Source organism: Ahaetulla prasina, chromosome 2, assembly GCF_028640845.1.
Source record: "Ahaetulla prasina isolate Xishuangbanna chromosome 2, ASM2864084v1, whole genome shotgun sequence".
Classification (NCBI taxonomy): domain Eukaryota; kingdom Metazoa; phylum Chordata; class Lepidosauria; order Squamata; family Colubridae; genus Ahaetulla; species Ahaetulla prasina.
In genome coordinates, this window is record NC_080540.1 from 95,687,218 (window position 1) to 95,700,871 (window position 13,654).

General features: G+C 34.6%; 1 protein-coding gene across 1 annotated transcript in view; it reads right to left on the minus strand.

Moving 5' to 3' along the window:
* DDX46 (DEAD-box helicase 46) overlaps positions 1-13,654 on the minus strand; it is a 34,632-nt gene that overhangs the window by 12,889 nt on the left and 8,089 nt on the right. Inside the window, exons 7-18 of the mRNA XM_058166036.1 lie at positions 13,394-13,545; positions 13,127-13,240; positions 12,127-12,292; positions 10,668-10,788; positions 10,057-10,232; positions 9,567-9,688; positions 8,156-8,234; positions 5,469-5,551; positions 4,887-5,051; positions 3,536-3,698; positions 3,251-3,444; positions 980-1,117 (exon numbers count right to left, since the gene is read on the minus strand). Coding sequence (XP_058022019.1) covers positions 980-1,117; positions 3,251-3,444; positions 3,536-3,698; positions 4,887-5,051; positions 5,469-5,551; positions 8,156-8,234; positions 9,567-9,688; positions 10,057-10,232; positions 10,668-10,788; positions 12,127-12,292; positions 13,127-13,240; positions 13,394-13,545 — 1,673 coding nt within the window. The remainder of the gene's footprint in view (positions 1-979; positions 1,118-3,250; positions 3,445-3,535; positions 3,699-4,886; positions 5,052-5,468; positions 5,552-8,155; positions 8,235-9,566; positions 9,689-10,056; positions 10,233-10,667; positions 10,789-12,126; positions 12,293-13,126; positions 13,241-13,393; positions 13,546-13,654) is intronic.

The window sequence follows — 13,654 nt, forward strand, 5'->3', positions numbered from 1 at the left end:
CCAAGTTGGCTTTCCATACTTAGTAAGTCAGGTTCTTTGGGAGATGACTACTGAAGTACTGATGAGATTTTCTGCCAATGTTTTGCACTGCATCCCAGAGAATCTTTCATAGAAACAAGGATTTGCCTTGCAGTATTTGTAGACTGTAAGATATGAACTCAGAGGGTTGATTGGTGATTGGAGGTTTCCTGGGAACTATTGATTCATGATTGCTGGAAACTTGATTAGTTCACTTCATCTGTTTGTTATGTATGGTTTGGATCAGTTGCCTATCTGGCAGATTCCTAATAATCTCCTAACTGGGATACAGATGAAACATCTGGAAAAAACCTGATCAGTACCTCAGTATTAATTTCCTGAAGACCAGCTATTAAATAGATAAAGAAATGTGAGAATTTAGAATCTACCACAAAACTAACACAGTATATTTAAAACTGGAATTTAAGAGATCAATTAAGTTATGTTCAAAAATTTAACCATCATTCAAAGAACAACATATATTTGTTGAACAAATTCAGCCTCTCCATTACTTTTCAAATCTGTTTTGAAGGACTAGAAAACCTTCTCAAGACCAGACCAGGAAAACTTAAAGGGAGTGTTAGGGAAAATGAGAAGTCAGCTGTTAATACTAAATGTAGTTAATGATGTACAATGATTTATGAGTTACCAGAGGAGCTACCATTCTTGGATGCACCCACATGAAGAGAACTTTCTAGAAATTAAAAAAAGGGCATTACCCCAAAATTCTAGCATAATCCATTCCAATACAATGTGCTTTGGCTAATACAATGTATTAGCCCATGAAACAGATCAGTGTACACTGTTTACACAAGAGTTCCTTCAATTAATCTGAAAAGTTATAAACTGTACTCGTAAGGCACCCAACTATTCTGTTTAAGGACTGTTCTTTGCATACATAAACATAAACAGGATTTAAGTAAGCAATCTGAAACCAACAACTATAAATTGGGTAACTCACAGCTTTCTGCTGATCTTTGAAATCCGTCCAAAGCTTCTCTAGCTCAGGAGGAACTGTGGTACCTGACAACTCCAAAGCTTTAATTATATCACCAGCATACCGTGCTTGCTCTTCAGTTATGAAAGTATAGGCATAACCCTGTAATAAAATATTAAGCATAAACATAATACAACAGCAAATAGATTGATTTCAAGTTATTTTTCTTTCTGTGAAGTTTCCACTATGCTGGGGTGAATTTGCAAAGTCTGATTTCCTTCTTCAAAATCAGTTATCGTTCTCTATTTTCAAAGAAAAAGATCCATACCGACCTATATAGTTATATCTGATCATTGGTCAATTTAAATACATGTACACACATAGACACACACACTAATTTGTATTGAAATTTTTAAACAAGATAAAAACTAATACAACTAGTACAAAAAAAAAACCCCAAAGAAAAAAATCAAAGAAAAAGAAAAAAGATCCAGGAAAGAAAAAAACTGAAGAAAAATTCAAAAGAAAAAAAAGATATAAAATGTGGCTCCCAATATTCTTCTTAGCAGTTATAAGTAGAAATACATTTGAATTTCTCTCTCTATAGTTACATATTGCTCTTCTCTGTATAATCTATACTGCTTAACAGAACTATAAATCACAATTTTCTTTTTTCCATTTTTATACAAAATGTTCATAGAAGAATAAGTTATGTTTTTCATATTTTTACATAGCCAGTGAGATCAACTAAATTTTAAGACAGTGTGAAAAATGTGCAGCTTTTAATTCATGGTTTCAAAAGAACTAAATATATACCAAACAAATGAAGTAAAAAAACAATCACAGCATAAAGACTTGAGTCTTAATACTATGGCAAATTTCTGATGCTAATACAAATCAATGAAAGAAAACAAGCATTAATTTCTGAAGTATTAAGCAACATTCCAGAAATGATTAAATATGTTTAGCTTTAAACAATAGGATATAATATACCGTATATACTCGAGTATAAGCCGAGTTTTTCAGCACATTTTTTGTGCTGAAAAACGTCCCCTCGGCTTATACTCGGGTCTATACGGCTTATACTCGAGTTTTTTTTTTTTTTAAGCCCCTCGGCTTATACTCGAGTATATACGGCTTATACTCGAGTATTTTCTTTTTCTTTTTTTCACATTTTACCGGACGGAAGCCCTGCCGGTGCAGTGAGAGGGCAGGGCGGGGGAGCCGCCAGCCTTCTCAGCTGAGGGAGGGAGGGTTTCCCCAACCGGTAGGTGCCTCATTTCCCACCCTCGGCTTATACTCGAGTCCCCAGTTTACCCCAGTTTTTGGGGTAAAATTGGGGACCTCGGCTTATACTCGGATCGGCTTATATTCGAGTATATACGGTATTTCTAATCTTACTTTTATTCTTTTTTTAAAAAAACGATTTAAAAATAAACCTGAAATCAATGCAAAAATACAGAGCATGATTCAGAATGCATATCCTGTAAATGAAAATGTGAAACCTATCTTCAGTTGCTCAAAAGTATAATGAGGAAAAATATAATTTTGTTAACATTTTTTTCCTCCTGCAGCCTGTGTAATCCAGATCGGAGTTCTTCCTGGTTCAATGGGGACATTTTCAAACAAGGTTTCACAGAGCTGAATCCTTAAAGCGATTCGCTCAGGATCTTTGTATGTGCATGCATCTTATCCAGTGGTAGGATTCAATTTTTTTTACTACCTTTTCTGTAGGCGTGGTTTGGTGGGCGTGGTATGGCTTGGTGGGCATGGCAGGGGAAGGATACTCCCGATCAGCTTGGACTTGGGAGGCAAAGAATAGATGGGGGCGGGACCAGTCAGAGGTGGTATTTACCGGTTCTCTGAATTACTCAAAATTTCTGCTACTGGTTCTCCAGAACTGGTCAGAACTTGCTGAATATCACCTCTGATCTTATCTATATGCAAACTATATTATAATTCTACAGCCCAGACTTATTAAGCATACGGTCAACAGTTTTCAATTTGGTTTCAATCACAAAACCGCTATTTAGTTGAAAATGTAAGGTACAAATTATTGAGTCAACACAATTAGGCCAAGGATTGAAGAACATTAAATCAAGAATCACACACAGTCTGAAGGCTTCAGGTTATTCACCACTGCTCTGTTTAATTGGAAATGAACAACATTTTTATTGTTAGTAAAACAATTTTAGATCAAATGGCTGCTCAGAAAGTATATAAATGAACAAAGCAATAACCCATCCGCATGAGACTTTATCTTTTCAGTCATAAGTGGAAAAAATATTTACATACTTTGTTGCCTGCACGCCCAGTTCTGCCTGCCCTGTGCACATAATCCTCGTAATGATTAGGACAACTGTAGTTGATTACAAGCATAAGATGCTTTACATCAAGACCTCGAGCTGCTACTGATGTAGCTACAAGCAGTTTGCATACTCCACTCTTAAAATCGTTGATTATGCTGTCTCTGTCATATTGGTCAATACCTGCAGAAGAAATCATATGCAGAGGATGCTGATGAACATTTAAGGTTCAGTTATTTTGTCAAATAATTAAAAGACAAGGAATGCCCACTACCTCCATGAAGTGAAAGACAGGGGTAAGAAGCTCTCATCAAGTCTTTCAGTAATCCATCAGCATGTTCCTGTTTATCCACAAATATAATGACAGCTCCTTTTTCCTGATAATGTCCTAGTAGCTCAAGCAATTTCAAGAACTTGCTTTCTTCCTCTATGACAATCTGAAAGACCAGAATAGTTGGTGAAGGAAGCAGTATAGTTATCTCCAATGGAACATCTGGAGATATCAGCATGGTCTATAATAGCAATAAACCTGATTCAAACATCGTAGTAAATGTTCAGTGAAAACTTACTTTTACAATAAAAAGCATTAATTTTTTATAGATAATCTATAATTGCAACTAGCAAACAGAACAAGATTCAGCTTCATTTTTCCTGTCTTTGGGGGGAAAAAGACTGCCTAGGTACAAAGCGAATACTACAAAGATAAACCGTTATTTTGGGGTGATGTCAAAGACCTGTTCCAACCCATATAAATATTAATTTCCTCATTAAATGATTTTTAGAGCTGCCATTTCACCCATGGAACTCAAGGCAGCTCACATTATGTCAAAATTGTACAAAATCTAAATTAACCTTAACTCCAATTAAAACTATAACCGCATAATATACTAAAACAAAGACACAGGAATTACTCAAATCTCCATTAATTTGATTGTTTAACCAGCCTCACCCAACTTCTTGGCCAAATGTATTAGCCCATGAAACAGCTGAACCTGTATTTTGGCCATCCACAGCATATTTGAAATAATTTCTGGAATTATCTCTAACTTCTAAACCAGTTTACTATGTAAACATCACTATGGGCTACTAGTGGGGAAAAAAGCAAGCTTAAACTGTATTTCAGATCACCTAAAATGTAAATTCTGGCTTCTGACTCTAAACTGATAAATAATAGCTATGGATAATATTTAGAAAAATAGCCTTGGATTTAACTTTTTCTTTGATAATGTCACAGACTTCTTTGAATCTGGTACTTCGTGATAGTGAAATGCCAGTTCCAAACTGAATATGTTCCTTTATGGATTCCTTTGTACTGTATGAACTTTTTAGCACAAATTTTACAATAAAAATTGGACAAACTTTACAATAAAAATTGTATATAAGTACTATCATTCTGCAACAGGAAAATAAATGTTATCACTAGTGCTTTGATGAACTGTCTCATCAAAGACATACAAAACAACAAGAATTACTCTCTACTTTATACGATTAATACATTTCAGAAATCAATGCCTGCAAAATATTTACAAGTAAAGCTATCTTGGATATATAACTTTGTTCTAAAGCTATCCTTTGAAGGCTGTCATTAAGACAGGGAATACAAAGGTTACATTTCTACATCTTACCACTCTCTGTTCAACATCTGAACAGACAACACTCCGGCCACCAACTTGGACCTCAATTGGTTTGCTGAGAATACGGCGAGCTAAAGCCTCCATAGCTCTAGGGAAAGTAGCAGAAAACATCACGGTCTGGCGATCAAGTCTCACATTGTCTACAATGCGCATAACCTATTGTGAACAAAAGTGGGTTAATAGTGAATTTCCCAAATCAGCTACTTACTACTTTCCTGTGGAAATAAATTCTTCTACAATATTCAGTGTTCATACCACTAGTAAGCAATTATCTACTACTAAGATATTTACAAGTAGTTAACAGGTAAACTCTGTTCTTTTTTCCGGCTTTGTATAATCTTATACCTAATTCAATGAATTGGATAACAGACAGCAATATAGTATAAGTAAGTATCAGACAATACTTTGGACTCTTCTGTGCCCATTTTGGTACTTATATTGGAAATTAAACATTTACTAGACAAAAATAACATTCTAGTAATCAATAGCTATGCCATCACAAAGCAGAACATAAAATATATTATGTAAGCCTTTGTTAGGAAATCTGTAAAAGCTAATCATCCCTCTGCTTACCTGAGGCTCAAAGCCCATGTCAAACATTCTATCTGCTTCATCAAGGACAACGTATGTCACTCTCCGAAGATTTGTCACCCGACCTATAGAAAGGAGAGAAAACAACAAAAGAAAAGAAGAATAAATCTAAAAGCTATTTTTCTTCGTAAATTTTATAAATAAAATGGTATATATTCTGACTAGAGTCTAAACAAAGTTTTAATCATTTATTTATTTTAGAAAAACAATTCACTAAGTGCCTTATCTCTTGTACTGGAAAATGTTTTGGCAATTGTGTATTGATGCACAAGGCCCATTATTTTGTCAATTACTTCTCTTGTATATCAGTACAGGGCCAGAAGAACCTGCAAAATTCAGAAAACAGCCCTCACCAAAACACATCATAAAACTAAGACTAAGGTGAAGCAACGAGCCACATCAGCCATTATCTGTGAGCGCCACCTAGAAAAAAACATATTAGAGATTACAGCGCATGTGTGGAAAGCAAAATTCAAATGATAACTGAAGAAACCTTACAAAATCTTAGTATCATAATTGGAAATACTTATGATTCAAAATTTAATTACACTGAAGTCAGGAAAGCTTTATCTCAAATTTTCTAAGCAGAAAGTCTCACAGAACCTATTTATAGAAACTACCATCATACTAATATAAACAGAACTGCACAATTTTTTTCTCATCTACAAATACAGCTTAAAATTAACAACTTAATCTTAAGAATAGTTATATCACACACACAGTGATAAATAGAGCCATGCAAAAGACATCTTTGCCTTGTGAAATGATCTAGAGTCTAGACCAAAAAGATTTTAAAAAATTTAAACTAAAGATTTTCAAAGGTGCTGATATAAAGTGTACCTAAGCCCTATTTAATTGTTTGAGAATCACCAATTCTATACTAAATTTTGTATCCAAAAGCACAATGTACATACATCAGTGATTCTCCATCATTGTTTAATGTACTTTGTATTTCCTCCCTGTTGGTTTATACTGTATGGCAAAGAAGAGAGAATATGCATGCCTATTTAACATACATATATGCTTTTCTTTTAGAACTTAATTCTATTATTTTTTTAAAACAGTAGATAGCAGTTTGAGGATTTGACCTGAGAAGCCATGAACCCTTAAACTGGAAAGAATTACAGATTTCTACTGTGGGTTTCTATTGCTCAAATATTTGATGGAGCTAGAGTGAGTACAGAAAAAATTCATGACTACTTTTGCATATAAAGAGAGCTGAGAGTCATTTCTAGAACAAACAAGAAGTTACAATCCACAACAGCCTGCTCTCTATTACTTTATACCAGTGATGGTGAACCTTTTCGGCACTGAGTGCCCAAGCCAGAAGGCGTGTGCATGCACGTGCATGTGCGCGCACCAGAAACCCAAAGACCAGCTGGTCGGTATGCGCATGCCTGTTTTTTACCTGTTTTCCGGGTCGTTTTTAGCCTGAAAACGCCCAGAAAAATGGCCTGTTCTTTGGCTGTTTTCCAGTGCCCACGACGACCAGCTGGCCAGTGCACGTGTGTGCCAGAAACCAGAAGAGCAACTGGCAACGGTGCGCATGTCCCCCAGAGAGGGCTCTGTGTGCCACCTCTGTCACATATGCCATAGGTTCGCCATCATGGCTTTATACAAATTGCTGCTCCCACTTCAATAAAATGATATCAAAGTGAATGTATTAAGAACAATAAAAACACGTTTAAAAAATCTGCAGTGATGTCCGAGCCATGTGACTTCTATTTCGCTTAGTGAATGTATACAGGAGGTCTGAGTTTCACCTCAGCTACTGATGCTTAGTGGTTGGAAGCTGGATTGAGTTAGACCTTACTGCAGCATCTTCAAGCAAGTGGATAGCTCTTTTTAAAAATCTGAAGGAGGAAATGCTATTTTAATGTGGTGTAAAAGTAAGGAATTCAAAGTAAACACAATATTTCTATTTATTTTACCTTTACTTCTAAATACATTATGTAGCATGTTATTTCTAATAAATCAAAATAAGAAATTTGCAACACTTTTTTAAAAATTTGGCTCTTACCACACAAGTGTACATTATTTTGGAACAGCATTGCTGTACCTACCTTTGATGGCTTAGTCTTTGGAAGCCCAGTTCTATAACTCTTGAAGGAACTTTTTCCACAGAAGTCAAATGTCAACAGTTTAGTAAGAGTTTTTATAGCAAAATACATAAACAATCAATCAAATATTTTGTGATAAGCACATAATGTTGCAGTAAAATGTACTTTAAAGCTGCAATATCTCTGTTTAGGTTATTCATTATCGAAACATTTTGAGAAAAAAAGCCACTTTTTTAAAAAACTCAAACTTTTAGGTTTTGTTCCCAAATTTATAGATGAAAACTTCTTTGTACAAAAAGTGAACAATCAGTCTCAACAACCATTAGACAGGGAACATGATTTCAATACAAATGATAGCTTTTTTAGAAAATCAATTCTGACGTTGAGCTATAATTCCAAAATGAATATGTTTATTTTAAGAAACGCTTCAAGGTTTCCATTCATCAACTAGTTCTGAAACTTATAATGAAAGATATTGAAGAGAATCATTTTTAAAACTACATTCTACATTATAATAGATATCACAGCTTCAACAGATCTATGAATTTCATTATTGATGGAGAGGGAAACAATGTGTCACGTCTTTACAAATAACAAGTATTTTCTTACCATTATTAGCTGCTAACATATCAATCATACGGCCAGGTGTGCACACTATTATTTCCGCACCCCTTTTCAGTTCAGCAATCTGAATATAAAATAAGTAGAAGAAACTATTTTAATGTGTAACATTTATAAGTAGTAATACTTAAATTATCAATACTATTAATATATCGGCTTAAAATATGCTCCCTTCTGTTCTCAATTATTAAATTGATACACAATGTCAGAGAAATTTACAGCTAGCATACAGAGAGGGAACTGAGGGCTCACATTGACCGGGCCCCTCTATCTAACCCCACATTTTAGATAATGTCCATCTATTTTCCCTTATCCCACTCTCTTCCTAAACATAGGGAAAAATGAATTGCCTCTGAATAAATGTGTAAAAGCAGCTAGAGAGGAAAGAACAAATGTTCTACTTTCTGTACACTGCCATCACATTGTTTCAAATGGGTTATTTTTAAAATATAATTGTTGTGTGATATGTAGACCTATCTCTAATATTACTTTGTTACCAGAAAAATCAGTCACTAAGTAATATGAACCTTAGACTGAGAAAACCTCACTAATCAGGTTTTATAGCATCTGTCGAACAACTAATTCAAATCCATTATACTCTTTAAAATATTTTAAAATTGTACGTATTCTTTCTCTATGGAAAGTTGGCTAAAACAAATCTATGTTTTCCAGTCCTTGTGAATGTACAAAGTAAACTGAAGATTTTTAGATTCAGATTGAAAATGGTACTTTGAAATGCAAACATTGCACCTGTCTCCAAAGCAGCTATGTCTTTCCCCAGAATCAATTAAAGAGTGCAGAGAAGCCCAATATTTATTTGTAATATTTGTAACACTGACATATCTTTTTGGAACCAGATTAAAAATAATCTGATTATTTTGGCATAAAACTTATTTTTGTTTCTAGAAAAAAATATTTTTGTTAAAGAAACACTATCTATCTAGACCTTCTTGTATCTCTTAACCATCAGAAGCACCCTGAGGAAGTATGGTAGATGCAACAGAGGACAATCAGGAAAATTCACTGCAGGAGTTACTGGCTTCTGGTATCTAATCCAGTACTTTTAAGTAAAAAAAACCCTTAATAATGAAGTTATGAAGGAACTGCCAAAGCTGACTGCAAAAAAGACAAGAGTTGTTTATCACATAGGTGGCAATACAATCCTATTACAGCTTTTCAGCATTTCAGATTCAATCTAGGAAAGATGCTTCAGTATGTGTGCATCACCTTATTTTCCTAGGTTCAGGTGGCTACCTTTTTGTTCATCCTGAGAAAAGGTATGGCTATTTAAAATAGGTGCTGCACTGGTAATGCATGCTCCAAAGCACTTTTTGGAGACTGAATCCAAAGTTCTGGTAATCCTAGATTCCATCAATGTGACATAAATTTGATAACATACCTGTTCACTTATTCCTGTTCCTCCATATACACAAACGACTCTAACCCCAAGAGTCTTTGAGAATTTCTTACACTCCTTTGTAATCTGGAGAGCTAGTTCTCGAGTAGGTGTCATAATGACAGCTGGGGAAAAATACCAGAAATTTTAATCCAAAAGTCCTCATCATGTGCCCACCAGAAGTTTCAATAAAACTGATTCTCCTCAAAGATTTTCATATATTATGTGACAAGAAAAAATATCTTGTTTTGTTATACTTTAGAGAACTCTCTTTCTACTAAAGCAAAACCATCACTAATAGTTTCCAGCATGAAGCTTTTTCCAGCATGAAATTAAAAATATGGTTATTTTCAAAGGATTAGTTTATGCTCTGCATTGTTTTAAAAGCTGTTTTATTATTGTATTTTGTTTTCTTTTAGGAACATTTTAGGAGCCTGTGCATAATAATCCTGTTTCTCTACATAAATCATTGGATTAACAACCACATCCTTACCTATTGGACCTTCGCCTTCTTCTAATGATCTCTGATCCATAATGTGTCTGAACATGGGCAGCAGAAACGCAATAGTCTTTCCACTTCCTGTTTTAGCAATGCCAATTAAATCACGTCCACTCATAATTGCAGGTATAGCTTGGGCCTGGATAGGGGTGGGCTTTTCATAGCCATGTCTTAAAAAGGAAATATAAAGATACTTTATAGACATGAACATCATAAATGAGTCTACTAAAGTACTGATTTTCAGTTTTAATATCACATACCATACTTTAGAAAGTAAAGCTATAGATTAGTGAAGAAATTATAAATACGGGGAACTATTACCTATTCTGATATCTTTAGATGATGTCAAGCTATAATTCATAGTAACTGCACCCAAGCCTAAGAGGTCCTGAAGATTATACTTCAGCAACACCTGAAGGATCACAAGTTCCTGATTTCTGGCATGTGGTTTTGTATAGCAGAAACTGCCTTATAAAATACTTGACTGACGCTAATAGGTGTTTACACTTTGTCAATATATGAAGCACTACATCCCCTGTTTTCTCTTCACAATTTTTCCTAATCCTAAAACATATAAACTATCTATTTCCATATTGCTTACTTACTTTTTCAGGGCATTCAGGATTTTCATAGAAATACCACACTGTACCCAGGTTTTGATTGGCTTGGGACATCCTTTACCCTTGACTGTAATTCCTTCCATTTCCGATCTGTATGCATTTACGTCTGCAACATACAACCTGAATTAATATATGAATCACTCATTTGTTGGCTTTTATTAATATGTCTTCTATACGAATAATGCTATTAATGTTTGATTACTTTTTTACAAGATAGCATATTCAGGTATCTTTACAAGCAATATAAAATGAACGTTTTAATATAACTGGTGAAGATCATGCAATCGGCATCATTATCTACAACTACTGTGTACCTTCTTTTGTAATACAAAATAATTAGCAGCTTTTTAAATAGATAGCCTGTTAGCCTGGTTAAGACCACAGTAAACCATAATCTGATTAGATTGATTCTGGATAAGTAGACACTCTCTTATTATGGCTTGCACAAGCAACGCCTAAAAAAATCCTGGCTTTGCAATTCACGAGACTGCAATTACCTCTGGAAGCTTTCAAAACTCTGAGACTAAGCAAATCACTTTGAATAATAATGCTCTCTTTAACATGAAAGAAAACTGAAGGTTTTTATTTAGGGCAGCAGGCATTTGGGACTTAGGCAGGAAAGAAGAGAAAGTGCCTACTTTGAGCTCTTCAATAAGGAAGCAGTGGGCAAGGATCTCAAGCTGATTCTTATTGTCCCAATATGGGAAAAGGAGCTAAAGACTGCAAATCATATGAACGGATGGCTCATAGTACACAAGAAAGAAGCCTGTTTGTGGAATGGCTATTCTGAATCCAAACTTCGTAAAACTTTTGGCTGTTTTTCAATAAAAGTAATTTGTTCTCCCATTAGCTTTGAAAAAGAATCAAATACTATGCAGATCCATGATTCTCTGCTTCCTGACTAGAAGAAGGTTTTTTTCTCATTTTTTTTTGGCCCTGTTGTGATTTCATCAGGTGCTTCTTATTCTTTCAATAATCTTTTCGGATATAAGAGCAGGAATTTGTAGTTGTGGTGTAGAAAGTAAAATATATTTATTATTAGACCAATGTTTCTCAAGCTTAGCATCTCTAAGACGTGTAGATTTCAATTCCCAGAATTCCCAGCCAGCATGCTGGTTGAGATATTAGCTGGTTGAGGAACTTTGGGAGTTAAACACCACATACACAGAGCTGCCACAGAAAAACTGTAACAAAAAGACAAGACAATCCAGAAAACTGGCAGGAGTTTTGAGTCTCTGCTGCCTCCTACATTATTCAAGGAGCTTTCAGCCTGAAAAATTTAAGAGGTACCAGAGTGGTGGGATAAAGAAACTGTCACTTCCTCATATAATGAGGAAATAATATAATGAGGAAGTAGCCTATTTCTTGAGATGAACCCGATTCACAATATTTCACAATTTAATTTACTAAGTTTAGTAGCAGTTTCTTTGACACTGCTGATTACCTTCCAGAGTCATTTTGGCTAGCTCAGGAACTTCAACATAGAAATTTTTTCTGTAAGGCTCATATTCAATCTTCCCATGATCCACTGGTTCCAGCAATTTCCTATGTTTCGTTTGGTAGCCTGTCAATGCAGTCTGGAGATCAACTTCCTCCTCTTCAGAGGAATACTGGTAGGTTACAAAGCAGGAAAAGTGACCTTTAGGAAGGGTGGGGTGTTTTGTTTTGTTTTTGCAAAACATTTCTATATTTTTAAAAAATGTTTGAAATTCTGCAAGGCTACACATCATAAAACCAGATAATAAAAAATAAAACTAAATAAAGCATGACAGTAGTGATTAACAAAGATATGCTCATTATGCAACTTGTTAGAATGAACCACTTGTTATTTAATTAACTTATATATTTAAAACTTCAGATACCATCTTTCACAATGTACCTTTTACCTTTTACCAAGGTAGCTTGCATGCTTCTTTTCCTCCAAAGCTATACATTTACTAGCTTATCCTTCCCGGGTATCTGTACTTTTACTACAAAAGCTACATATCCTACCTATCTGTTTTGCTTTTGCTTATTAACTATTATAACCCTAAGTTGAGGTAAGGAGAACTGTCCAAACAGCTGTGGTGAAAATAGCACTCAACATATGCTCCCCTTTTAAAGGGGAAAATACAACCTCTTCAATTGCCCTCTCTACATTTATATTAGCCAAGTATAAGTAGTAGCCTACACTGCAAAACTCATTTCCCATATTATTAATAGTATTTCTGATTATGCCGAACAATCTCACTGGATTTCCTTCTGCTCCCTTTCAGGGATACCTCATTTTAAAAAAAAGTTTAAATCAGACAAATTATCTGATTGCAAAGTAAACATGTTCATTATTATACAGATTGGAAAACTGCACAAAATAAAATTATCCCCATGACTGAAACTAACTATCTCTTAAAACACATAGTATTTCCTGAAGTTTCACATGAAATAATGCAACACAATTTAATTACCTCCATTGCATCTTGATCATTCACCATGAGTTCTCCTTTCTTCTTTTCAGTCTCTGGAGAAGCTTTTTTGGTTTTCACTACAGTTACTACTTTTGTAACTGTTGGACCCGATTTCTTTAAAATGAAAAAAAGGGGGGGGGGATTTTACTAAGTTTGGAAGCACACAAAGCAAATCAGAAACATGAATTACTTTAATACTCTAATTTTGAATTTATGTGTCATAATATTCAAAAAGCTATTTCAAAACTTCAATCAAATCCAATTTACCTTTTCACTTCCAGCTCCACCTTTTACACTTCTCATATTAAACTTCTTGACCTCTTCTTTTACTTCTTCCATATATGCATCTAGTGGATCTAACTCTTCATCTTCAATTTCATTACCTTCTTTTTCTCCTTCTGCAGTTTCTTCATCATCGTCTAACGTGAAAGATATTTTTAAAACCATACTAGAAAACAATCTGTTCCTCTATATGTAGCTCATACTTTCCTAAATATATTTTAAAGGTAAAAAAAGAGGACTTTTTTC